This window comes from Macaca thibetana, chromosome 12, assembly GCF_024542745.1.
Source record: "Macaca thibetana thibetana isolate TM-01 chromosome 12, ASM2454274v1, whole genome shotgun sequence".
Taxonomy (NCBI): Eukaryota; Metazoa; Chordata; class Mammalia; order Primates; family Cercopithecidae; genus Macaca; species Macaca thibetana.
The window spans coordinates 88,859,215-88,873,090 of record NC_065589.1 but is presented as its reverse complement, the minus strand read 5'-3'; the positions used below and the strand labels follow the sequence as shown (position 1 = coordinate 88,873,090).

Below are 13,876 nucleotides of genomic sequence, written 5' to 3'. Positions count from 1 at the left end.
TTTTCATGAGCAAGTGGCTGTCTTCCAAGCAGTGATTCAGACATCTAGGTTACTGCTGGTAGTGTCGACTGCTGTTTTCCACACATGGCTTCCGAAGTTGCTACAGCAGTGGAAAGTACATAGAGAACCACACATGGGAAGTTTTCATGAGCCTGGCCTTGAATTGGCGCATATCATTTCTATTCTCGGTTAAGGACCACACCTAACTGTGGGGCAGGCTGGAAAATGTTGCATAGCTATGTGTCCAGGAGGCACAACAACTACATTAGTTCATTAGTTAGAATCTCTGTGATAACATGCAAAAAATGGCATTGCAACATTATGAAAAGTATAATGGAATAATGTAAAAGAGCTATAAAATTATAAAAGAGAGAGTTATCTTACCTGAAAGTTGAAATTGGTCTTCAGAGATGAACAGAGATTATTTGAATGAGCAGCAGTTGAAGGAACTTTCTGGCAAAAGAAATATACAGAAAGTCCAAGAGATGAGAAAAGGAATAATTCTAATACAGCATGTTTAATTTGCAATTCACCCATTTTTTCAAAAGATATTTTCAGGCAATTTTGCAAAGATGTATACATAAGGAAGAATATTAATTGCATTGCTGTTTATAATAGAGGTGATTGAAAACAACGTAAATATTCAAAGAAAAAGCATTGATTAAATAAATCATGGTATATTCAAACTTTGGAATATTTTGCAGCCATTACAAAATAAGTATGAATTCACGTATTTATTTGGAAAGGTTTCCACAAATGTGTTTTAAACGATAAAGATTAGCATGTATAGCCTGCGCGTGGTGGCTCATGCCTGTAATCTCGGCACTCTGGGAGACCGAGGCCGGAAGATCACGTGAAGTCACGAGTTCGAGACCAGCCTGGCCAATATGGCGAAACCCAGTGTCTACTAAAAATACAAAAATTAGCTGGGCATGGTGGCGGGCACCTGTAATTCCAGCTACTCAAGAGGCTGAGGCACAAGAATCGCTTGAACCCAGGTGGAGGGTGCAGCAAGCTGAGATCGCGCCACTGCTCTCCAGCCTGGGTAACAGAGGGAGACTCCATCTCAAAAAACAAACAAACAACAAATTGGCATGTACAATAATGTTGAATAAAATTATAAAATTCAGCACATATGAATGGTCCTATTTTAAATACATATGTATGTTTGTATACAGATTATTGCTGACTGTTCATTCAAGCAGTAGTTTGATTTTTCACTGTTTTTCTATAGTGGCTTCCTCCTTTGCTTTCTTCCTTCCTGCCTGCCTGCCTTCCTGCCTACCTTCATTAAATGAGCATGCATTGTTTTTATCATAAAAATAATATATTTTGAGTAAAAAATAACAGTTGGTGATCAGTGTTCTCTTGTTTCTGTGGATAATCTCTCTTAGCTAACTGATGTAAGGTGCTACCTTATTGATTATCTAATAGATGACACCCTTCTGAGAAGTAGTAACTAATGTATGCTAGACTTGATGCAGCCAGAGCTTGCTATTTACAACTTTCTACATAAAAATGAAAAACAAATCTTATTGTCAGATGTGTCAGATTTATAAAAATTGTATATCGTTTATTTTCAAAGGGATACTAAATGAATTGCTACTTGTCATACATTAAATAGAATAAATTTAGTTGTTTAATTTATAGGTTAACTATCATATTGATATGTAAAGTCTATTTTTGTTTCTAAGAGAAATGGGCCAAAGCAAGTGTATACTGAATCCCCTTATTTTATTAAGAATTAACCCTGAGCCATCAATACAAAATAATAAGAGCTATTTATGACAAACCCACAGCCAATATCATACTGAATGGGCAAAAACTGGAAAAATTCCCTTTGAAAACTGGCACAAGACAGGGATGCCCACTCTCACCACTCCTATTCAACATAGTGTTGGAAGTTCTGGCTAGGGCAATCACGCAAGAGAAAGAAATCAAGGGTATTCAGTTAGGAAAAGAAGAAGTCAAATTATCCCTGTTGGCAGATGACATGATTGTATATTTAGAAAACCCCATTGTCTCAGCCCCAAATCTCCTTAAGCTGATAAGCAACTTCAGCAAAGTCTCAGGATACAAAATTAATGTGCAAAAATCACAAGCATTCTTATACACCAGTAACAGACAAACAGAGAGCCAAATCAGGAATGAACTTCCATTCACAATTGCTTCAAAGAGAATCAAATACCTAGGAATCCAACTTACAAGGGATGTAAAGGACCTCTTCAAGGAGAACTACAAACCACTGCTCAGTGAAATAAAAGAGGACACAAACTAATGGAAGAACATACCATGCTCATGGATAGGAAGAATCAATATTGTGAAAATGGCCATACTGCCTAAGGTTATTTATAGATTCAATGCCATCCCCATCAAGCTACCAATGAGTTTCTTCACAGAATTGGAAAAAACTGCTTTAAAGTTCATATGGAACCAAAAAAGAGCCCGCATTGCCAAGACAATCCTAAGTCAAAAGAACAAAGCTGGAGGCATCACGCTACCTGACTTCAAACTATACTACAAGACTACAGTAACCAAAACAGCATGGTACTGGTACCAAAACAGAGATATAGACCAATGGAACAGAACAGAGTCCTCAGAAATACCACACATCTACAGCCATTTGATCTTTGACAAACCTGAGAGAAACAAGAAATGGGGAAAGGATTCCCTATTTAATAAATGGTGCTGGGAAAATTGGCTAGCCATAAGTAGAAAGCTGAAACTGGATCCTTTCCTTACTCCTTATACGAAAATTAATTCAAGATGGATTAGAGACTTAAATGTTAGACCTAATACCATAAAAATCCTAGAGGAAAACCTAGGTAGTACCATTCAGGACATAGGCATGGACAAAGACTTCATGTCTAAAACATCAAAAGCAACGGCAGCAAAAGCCAAAATTGACAAATGGAATCTCATTAAACTAAAGAGCTTCTGCACAGCAAAAGAAACTACCATCAGAGTGAACAGGCAACCTACAGAATGGGAGAACGTTTTTGCAATCTACTCATCTGACAAAGGGCTAATATCCAGAACCTACAAAGAACTCAAACAAATTTACAAGAAAAAAATAAACAACCCCATCAAAAAGTGGGCAAAGGATATGAACAGACATTTCTCAAAAGAAGACATTCATACAGCCAACAGACACATGAAAAAATGCTCATCATCACTGGCCATCAGAGAAATGCAAATCAAAACCACAATGAGATATCATCTCACACCAGTTAGAATGGCAATCATTCAAAAGTCAGGGAACAACAAGTGCTGGAGAGGATGTGGAGAAATAGGAACACTTTTACACTGTTGGTGGGATTGTAAACTAGTTTAACCATTATGGAAAACAGTATGGCGATTCCTCAAGGATCTAGAACTAGATGTACCATATGACCCAGCCATCCCATTACTGGGTATATACCCAAAGGATTATAAATTATGCTGCTATAAAGACACATGCACACGTATGTTTATTGCGGCACTATTCACAATAGCAAAGACTTGGAATCAACCCAAATGTCCATCAGTAACAGATTGGATTAAGAAAATGTGGCACATATACACCATGGAATACTATGCAGCCATCAAAAAGGATGAGTTTGTGTCCTTTGTAGGGACATGGATGCAGCTGGAAACCATCATTCTTAGCAAACTATCACAAGAACAGAAAACCAAACACCGCATGTTCTCACTCATAGGTGGGAACTGAACAATGAGATCACTTGGACTCGGGAAGGGGAACATCACACACCGGGGCCTATCATGGGGAGGCGTTAGGGGGGAGGGATTGCATTGGGAGTTATACCTGATGTAAATGACGAGTTGATGGGTGCTGACGAGTTGATGGGTGCAGCACAGCAACATGGCACAAGTATACATATGTAACAAACCTGCACATTATGCACATGTACCCTAGAACTTAAAGTATAATAATAAATAAAAATAAAAACAAAAAAGAATTAACCCTGAGCCACGTGTGATGGTGGATTCTTGTAGTGTCAGCTACTGAAGGAGGCTAAGGAGGGAGGATCCCTTGAGCCCAGAAGTTCAAGGTTGCAGTGAGCTGTGATCGTGAAACTACACTTCAGTGTAGGTGAATAGAGAAATCCCCATCTCTTTTAAAACAATGAAAAAAGCAATTACTCAAATGATTATCCTTGATAAACTAGAGCCTTTGGACTGGCAAAAGAGCATGATCTGGGGAAAGGTGAGTGGAGAGTAAAGTGTTTTTTTGTGGTGGAGGGGTGGTGGAAAAACCAGTGTGGCTTTCTTATCTTCTGCGTCCTCTATAAACAGATGATTGATTGACAAGACCAAAAGCATTGTTTTAGGGAAATTGATTTATTGGTAGCAGAGTATGAATATTCAAATATGAGAAGGACTAAAAACCAGTGTTTCTAATTTATCACAATTGTAAAATTGGAAGTAATGAAAGTGAAAGATCTGCAATGCCAATGAAAAGAAAGATTTTAAAGGAAAACATACAGAAATTAACAACTGATTAATTGTAGATCTGAGAATAGAAATACAATTTGAAAGTTTTTTTTTTTTGACAAGCAAGGCATATGGGATATTATTTAGATTTTGATTCAATGTTATGCTTGTACCATTATTCATCACATATTACTATGTTCTCTAACAGAATAAAATCATTACTTTAAAATCAATCAACTTGAAATGTTTTTTGTTGTTTGTTTTTGCTTCAAGCTTTTTCCTAGATATAAACTAGTTCATTTCTCTTTTTTCAAAGAGACACTGCTCATTAATAAAGGGCTAATTCTGCAAATAAGAAAATGTTCATAATGTAATATACATAAGCAAATAATGCAATTGATAAATAGTGTTCTTTTTGGTAGATTTATCAGTTGATTTGTTTATAATATGATCATCTTTATCATTGGAAATTCTAAGATTAAAATAAATGTAAATTAAAGTTTTAAAGTGGGTTCTGTGTTAAAGAAAATGAAAGATATAAAATGATTCTGGTTTTATCATAATTCTATGAGCTTTATAATGTCATTTTGAGTCAAATTAATTATTTTTTAAAATAATTTCACTATATAATTAGGAAGAAAATAGCTCATAGCATAATATATTAATCTCTTTTTGCAGTCTACACCAGCTTTGGTATTTGAACATTTCATCCATATTCAAATCAACAATAAAAAAAACCACAATGTAGATTTACTTGCCTTCTACATTACATTTGCCTGTTAGAGTAGATAAGTAGCACACATATTTAAATGGCAAGTGTTTTTTTTTTCTCTGACTATGAGGAAGCATGGTATTTTGTGAGTACATGAGTTTCTTTGTGTGTGTGCTTTGTAGAGCAAATCAACAGGTGAGGAAAATGGATAGAAATTGCTATTTAAAGGTGCTTAAGATCAGCGATAAGTCAGAAAACCCAACTGCTTATTCTGTCCCATTTGTTATTTATGCTATTTGAAGAATTAGAAAAGTGTTTTCTTCTGGTAAGATGCCTTCCTCCAGGTAAAAGCCAGAAGAAGTAAAAGGCTGGCTCCCCACTATAATTACTTAGCATTCTTTTTGCTTGAGCAAAGTGAAAAACACCAGTAGGTCTGCTTATACACAGGAAACACACACACACACACACATTTTTAAAATGTCAAATATATACTCATTAGAAGCTGTTACAGAAAAATGTATTTAACTCTGGGGAGAAGACACTTAACCTGATATTCTTTAAGTTGTTACCTATTCTCCACTAAGAAACTGAGAATAATTAGGAGAATGACTACATGTTGTTTCAAGTAGTCCTAGGTATATGGACACTGTTTATGACCATTTTAATTTTATTGATTATGATACCAAAACATGGCACAATTACTCCTGCTACCACTGATAAACTATAACTTACATAATGTGAAAAAATTGTCATGCCTTTGAATATATTGCAAATATCAAATACATCTGTGTGCTTTCAATTGACCTTCATACCTTAAGATATTAGAATTGAGCCCATGTCTTTTCCACAGAGTGAAATTTTAATCCTATCTGCTTCCTAGTCTTGGAAGCATTGTGTTGATTATGGTAACTTTCTCTGCAGCATGTCTTCTTACCAGTTTACAGACGGCGAAAGGGATCAGAACATGTACCCCCAAATATACCACTTTGGCATATGGGTTATTTTAAGCTGCAGGCTCATTCTTAAAGAGCACATGCAGGAAGCTGTTTCTGATCTCCCCCTTTCTACCTAAAAGAAGGTCATAAAGTCTCCCATGATGCAGATCCCCCCCACCCCTTCCCACCGTATTAGAAAGCAAAAATTGTTCTCATCACCAGAAGTTAGGAGTCAACACTAGAATGGACCTATGCAAACAAGCTTACTAAAATAACCCTAATCTCCTCATAGTTTTCCCTATTTATTTCCTACTTACTAACCCACAATTTACTGCCCCTAGTTCCCTACCTAAATCTCCTTTGTATTACCACTTACTGCCAATTTATTATTCTTTGTTTAAAATGGTATATAATCTTTTGGGCTTAAAAGGTTCTTTGACTTTCATTTTCCTTCTGAAGACTCCTGTGTACACATAAAAATATAATTATATGCTCTTCTTCTATTAATCTGTATTATGCCAGTTTAATTCTTAGATCACCACAGAATGTAAGAGGATAAAGAAGGTTTTGTTCCCCTACAAAGGTATTGTAAACAACTGTAAACGGGGAATTGCTTTCTTAATTTCTAAAAATTATTTTTAAAAATGTACCCCAAATGATTTAACCATTCAAAAGAATCACAAATTTTCAAAATGTTAAAAATCAAGATTTTTTTATACCAGGGAAAAGTTATCTCTTTTTTATGGAATTAAAGTTACAGTACAAAATATGTTAAAAAAAAAAACCCTAAACTGATTATTTATGGTTAATATGAGCACCCATGTGACCTGATCATGTTCTTATTTCAGAATCAGAAAGACTCCCAAAGGAGCCACATATAAATTCATTTAATATTTTCTGTAGACTAAACTTTTTTTTTAATCTTAGAAATGAAAGATACCTTAATGTCATTGTCTCACCAACATCACAAATTCATCCAAAGCCAAATTCAATAACGTCATCTGAGTTCAGGGATATTACATGTACTGACACCCAAAGAAAATTATTTTTATTGGGATTTTATTTCTTAAATTTAGAAAAATATACCTTCTCATAACATTTCTGCCATTATTTCTGTTTTTGCTTTTTAAAGTGAATGATAATCTTTGTAAACTTTATTTTGATGACTACTTTTTAAATAGTTTGAAATTGAATACATATTTTTTTCTATATACAATGTTTCCTGTTCTAACTATTTTTATATATGTGAGAGGATTTCAAGGCCAATCACCTTTTTTTAACTCATATCTAAAGGTCCTTAGAGATGCCTATTCTCTTATATAGTTTGACTGATGCCATTACAAAGTCATCAACGGGATGGTCAACTATGTATTCATACTAATAATACCAGCTTTGATGTTTTGTGATGGTCGGCTCAGAGGAACATTTGCTGGGTGTGTTCTATCCTAGATTTTACCCTATTCATACATTATTTTAGAATTTATATTTTTAATGAAATGTTCTAACTTAAAAATTATTTTCATACGCATTATAGTCTTTTTTTTTCAGTATTTCAAGGTATGCTGTGCCTAAATATGTGCCTTTTAATTTATATGGAAATTAAACTCAGTAAGATTAATGTGTCAGAAACTATAATATAGCAAAACATTGGAAGAGTCAAGACCAGAACCACATTCCTTTCACTTTAACCTAATTTAATATCACTGTGAAGAGGAAGTTCAGGATACATTTGGGCCAACTGGAACTTTGTCTTATTACTATATATTAGCATGCATACAGGTATGTGTAGACAACACACACACCCACACACACTTTGAAACATATACTTTAGATCTAGAAGGGACTTCAGTGTAGTGATAACTTGGGAGAAGTGGCGAGAAAATTAGCCTATATATCAAATCCTGCATTCTCTTAATGAATATTCATCCCAGAATATTACTGTGAAGTTTCAATTATAGAGCACACAGTATCCAAATTCAACTTGACATTTGAAGTTATGTGTCACCACTATGAAGCTTCTTTTGACACAATTCAAAATGTTTTGACAAAGGAATTAAATTATTTATGGGATTAAGCCTTATCAGTTTTGTTTGCCTTTATAAAGATGTAATGGCAGTAGATATGTGAGATATCAAAACATTTAATTGGACGTGAAAAGAAATTAATCTTAATATTCTTTAAAGTTCTCTTATTTTACATTATTTTGTCTGCCTAGTGTTCAACTTCATTTTTCTCTAATAAGTGTATTAAATATATGACAGAAGTTTTAACATTTGGTATTTTGTACTGTTTAGAATTATTGTCTTAATGTTTAGTCATCATATAATTTACCTAAACTTGGAAGACAACATGCAGAATTGATGTTTTTCTTTAGCATAGTGTGTGGTTTATAAGCAGTAAAATCTTGATCATTATATTATAAAACCTGTATGTAAATAATATGCTTCAGAATCTAAGACACACAAGTTTATTTATTCAGTTCATTATCTGTGTGTTTGTATGTATGTCTGTATCTCTGTATGTCTTACAGCTGTTATTTCAAGAAACCAAGAAGGGCCAGGAGAAATGGGAAAAGCTGTGTTAATTCCTAAAGATGACCAAGAGAAAATGAAAGAGCTGTTTAAAATCAATCAGTTTAACCTGATGGCCAGTGATTTGATTGCCCTTAATAGAAGTCTGCCAGATGTAAGATTAGAAGGGTAAGTTTTACATTTGTTGTATACTCTTTTATATTCATAATCACCATATTTCAGAATCTCAGAATTTCCACTAACTCAGATTATATCAATTCTAGAAATGTGTGGTTCTGAGTACCTATCACATAGCAGGAATTTATTGTGCATGCATATGCTGAAAAAGATGAGCTATTTTCTTCTCTGGCAAAGCAAAATATGTTACTTGCAAAGACACTGCAAAATACTCAGACCAAACAGGTTTTTATTTGTGAGATGTTTTTCGTTGTTGCCATTTTGTTTTGCTTTCTTTATCTACCAGATGTAGAGCAAATATGCTCTTTAATAGATTACAGTTGTATATTGCTTAACACTGCAGAAATGTCCTGGAAAATCTGTCATTAGGCAATTTTGTCATTGCATAAGCATCATAGGTGTATTTACACAAACCTATATGGTATAGACTACTACACTTCTAGGTTGTATAATATAGCCTATTGTTTCTAGGCTGTAACTCTATACAGCATATTACTGTATTGAACACTGTAGATAAATGTAACATTATGTTAAGTATTTTTGTATCTAAACATAGAAAAGGTATAGTAAAAACATGATGTAACGCATAAAAATTTGTATACTTGTATAGGTCATGTAGCATGAATGGAGCTTGCAGGACTGAAAGTTGCTCTGGGTGAGTCAGTGAGTGTGTAGTGAGTGTGAAGGCTTAGGGCATTACCGTACCCTACTGTAGACTTTATAAACACTATACACTTAGGTTATACTAAATTTATTTTTGAAATTTCTTTCTTCAGTAATGAATTAACCTTACATTACTGTGATGTTATTTCATAAAGTCTTTAATTTTTTTCACTTTTAAACTATTTAGTATTAATACTTAGCTTAAAACACAAGCATATTGTACAGCTGTATAAAGTATTTTCTTTATATCCTTATTCTATTAGTTTTTTTTTTTCTGTTTTTAATGTAATTTTTATTTTTTTCTGTTAAAAACGAAGACACAAACACACACATTAGCCTAGATCTATTCAGGGTCAGTATCATCAAAACATCATTAGGCATTAGGAATCTTTCTGATTCATTATAATCTTATGAGACCATCATCATATATATGATCTGTCATTGTGCAATGCATGGCTATATTTGCCTTACTGCATAAAAAGGTCCATATACTTTGCTTATAAAAAGTATACCTGCATTGTTATTCCAACATAAAGATAGCTAATTGTCTATATGACTCTTTGACCCTGTAAAAGTGGTTTATTATGGTTTCCAGCAATTTATATGCTGTTTATAATTAGAATGCTTGATTATCAGCGATGGAAGAAATATGCACTTGGAAAATAATGTTACATGAAAAATGATGTTGAAAAATTCAATTTTTATGTGATTAACTGTAAGCTATGCTCTAGATAGTTGAACATATTTTAAACAGATGTAATAAAATGAAATTTAGTGGCAGAATTGTAATTCTAGTATATAGTCCTTGTAAAGCAAACTCTTGGCATTAATAAAAGATGTGTCTTGAGATTTTAGAAAATCTCCAAGTTTACAAATATACTCCAGGACACACTTCCATGTAAATATAAATTGTTCTTTTGAGCACTTAATGATTTTTCTCTACATGCAACAGAACATAATTAATGCAAATAAAAATTGCCACCTCTAATGGGCTACATTACAGTACTGTGTCATAATATTAGCATCATATTTACTAACTCTTTTTTTTTAATTTATTTATTATTATTATACTTTAAGTTGTAGGGTACATGTGCATAACGTGCAGGTTTGTTACATATGTATACTTGTGCCATGTTGCTGTGCTGCACCCATCAACTCGTCATTTACATCAGGTATAACTCCCAATGCAATCCCTCCCCCCTAACGCCTCCCCATGATAGGCCCCGGTGTGTGATGTTCCCCTTCCCGAGTCCAAGTGATCTCATTGTTCAGTTCCCACCTATGAGTGAGAACATGCGGTGTTTGGTTTTCTGTTCTTGTGATAGTTTGCTAAGAATGATGGTTTCCAGCTGCATCCATGTCCCTACAAAGGACACAAACTCATCCTTTTTGATGGCTGCATAGTATTCCATGGTGTATATGTGCCACATTTTCTTAATCCAATCTGTTACTGATGGACATTTGGGTTGATTCCAAGTCTTTGCTATTGTGAATAGTGCCGGAATAAACATACGTGTGCATGTGTCTTTATAGCAGCATAATTTATAATCCTTTGGGTATATACCCAGTAATGGGATGGCTGGGTCATATGGTACATCTAGTTCTAGATCCTTGAGGAATCGCCATACTGTTTTCCATAATGGTTAAACTAGTTTACAATCCCACCAACAGTGTAAAAGTGTTCCTATTTCTCCACATCCTCTCCAGCACCTGTTGTTTCCTGACTTTTGAATGATTGCCATTCTAACTGGTGTGAGATGGTATCTCATTGTGGTTTTGATTTGCATTTCTCTGATGGCCAGTGATGATGAGCATTTTTTCATGTGTCTGTTGGCTGTATGAATGTCTTCTTTTGAGAAATGTCTGTTCATATCCTTTGCCCACGTTTTGATGGGGTTGTTTGTTTTTTTTCTTGTAAATTTGTTTGAGTTCTTTGTAGGTTCTGGATATTAGCCCTTTGTCAGATGAGTAGATTGCAAAAATGTTCTCCCATTCTGTAGGTTGCCTGTTCACTCTGATGGTAGTTTCTTTTGCTGTGCAGAAGCTCTTTAGTTTAATGAGATCCCGTTTGTCAATTTTGGCTTTTGCTGCTGTTGCTTTTGGTGTTTTAGACATGAAGTCTTTGCCCATGCCTATGTCCTGAATGGTACTACCTAGGTTTTCCTCTAGGATTTTTATGGTATTAGGTCTAACATTTAAGTCTCTAATCCATCTAACTCTTATTGTTTTCTTTCTGAATTACTTCATATAATATGAAAACCTTGGCTGGGCTAGGTGGCTCATGCCTGTAATCCTAGCACTTTGGGAGGCCAAGGCAGGTGGATCACTTGAGGTCAGGAGTTCAAGACCAACCTGACCAATATGGTGAAACCCCATCTCTACTAAAAATACAAAATTAGCTGAGTGTGGTGGTGCACGCCTGTAATCCCAGCTACTTGGGAGGCTGAGGCAGGAGAATCGCTTGAACCTGAGAGGCAGAGGCTGCAGTGGGCCGAGATTTTGCCATTGCACTCCAGCCTGGGCAACAAGAGCAAAACTCTGTCTCAGAAACAAATAAAAAGAAAATCTTGTTGAGATTCCAGGGCTCGTAATTGTCAGAGGTTTATTTGGTAGCTTAGTAACTGCTTTGTCACGACAATTGTATACTTTTGAAATGTCTCTCTCAACAAAAGCACAAGTAATTACATATTGTGGACATTTTTGGCCCCTGGAAAATAGTTCAACATTTAATATTAAATTTATGCATTGCAAATTACTATGTAAAAATAGTTTTACATGTAGTCCTGTACATGTATATATATTTGTTTGTATATACATTTAGAAGTATATACAATAAGCATATACAAAAAATATGTACAATAAGCATAGTCTTCAAAGCAATTTTGAGCATTTTGGATGCTAAGTTTATAATGTTTTAACGTTGCGTTTATTACTTTATTTTATATGCTGTAGTATGCTTTAGTGCAGTGGTCCCCAACCTTTTGGTACTGGGGACCAGTTTTGTGGAAGACAATTTTTCTACAGATTTGGAGGTGGCGGGTTGGGGGTTGGGAGTGATTTCAGGATGAAACTGTTCTAACTCAGTTCATCAGGCATTAGATTCTCATAAGGAGCACACAGCCTAGATCCCTTTCATGTGTAGTTCACAATAGGGTTTGTGCTCCTATGAAAATCTACTGCAGTGGCTGATCTGACAGGAGACTGCGTTCAGGTGATAATGCTTGCTCTCAGGCAGCTCACCTCCTGCTGTGTGGCTGGGTTCCTATAACAGGCCAGGACCAGTACTGGTCCTTAGCCCCAGGGACCTCTGTTGTAGTGTGATAAAATGAGTGGATATGATACTTACATATTCCAGAAAACTAGGTAAACACTATTTCAAGTTTTAAAAAATTCTTGACTTTCAATCGTCAGAATACAAATAAATCAGAAGCATGAATTCAAAAAAACAAAACAAACAAAAAAACTCCATTGAGCTAGTGTTTAAAATATTCATAGCCAGTGATACTTTTTTCTTTTAAGAATCTCTGCCAGGCACAGTGGCTCATGCCTGTAATTCCAGCACTTTGGGAGGCTGAGGCCGGCAGATCACCTGAGGTCACGGGTTTGAGACCAACCTGGCCACCATGTGAAACCCCGTCTCTACTACAAATACAAAAATTACCCAGGTGTGGTGGCCCATGCCTGTAATCCCAGCTACTCGGGTGGCTGAAGCAGGAGAATCACTTGAACCCAGGAGGCAGAGGTTGCGGTGAGCCATGATTGTGCCACTGCACTCCAGCCTGGGTGACAGAGAGAAAAAAAAAAAGAGAGAATATCTTAGCTCTAGTTTGTTATCTTAGTCTAAAAAAAAAAAAAAAAGGAAGGATCCCTTACCATACTAAGTTTATGAGTAAGTCATAAACTGTAGAGAGATCCAACATTATAAATGAATAAGTCAAGTTGCTTAGCATGAAAAGTACATAAAATCCTGTATTTTCTCTGGTTACTATTGCTTGGATTCTCATATTTTACAGTTTCTGAAATAATATTAATGAAATACTTTTTTCATTTTATTTTTATATAAAACTATAGTATATGTTGTAAGTAAGAAAACAGAAATACCATGCAAAATTCCTAGACAAGTCACAGTGTATGAGGTTTACCAAGGACATTTGCAAGTCATCTTGAATGACTCAATTGTGGGACTGCCTGGGAACAACTAATGTTGAAAAACTTACCATGAGTCACATAGCCAAACTGTTATTTAAAAGATGTAGAAATGTTAATACTCATTTGATCTAGAAAATGTTTTTATAATTTGGTTGTATGTCAGTTACAGTTCAGTTTTTGGGTAATTATATCCTAAAAAGATATAGATATATTAAGCTAGCACAAGTGATGACTGATATAAATTATATAAAGATGTAAAAAGAATAGGATTCTAA

General features: G+C 34.9%; 1 protein-coding gene and 1 long non-coding RNA gene across 8 annotated transcripts in view; one reads left to right on the top strand and one right to left on the bottom strand.

Moving 5' to 3' along the window:
• LOC126932844 (uncharacterized) overlaps nt 1–3,277 on the bottom strand; it is a 232,934-nt gene extending 229,657 nt beyond the window's left edge. The window contains exon 1 of the long non-coding RNA XR_007718342.1: nt 3,040–3,277. This is a non-coding gene — a long non-coding RNA (uncharacterized LOC126932844). The remainder of the gene's footprint in view (nt 1–3,039) is intronic.
• Nucleotides 1–13,876, top strand: part of GALNT13 (polypeptide N-acetylgalactosaminyltransferase 13) — a 612,881-nt gene that overhangs the window by 279,492 nt on the left and 319,513 nt on the right. For all 7 annotated transcript variants that reach the window (XM_050752066.1, XM_050752064.1, XM_050752067.1 and 4 more), the window contains one exon: nt 8,612–8,780. In XM_050752066.1, the coding sequence (XP_050608023.1) occupies nt 8,612–8,780 (169 nt within the window). The remainder of the gene's footprint in view (nt 1–8,611; nt 8,781–13,876) is intronic.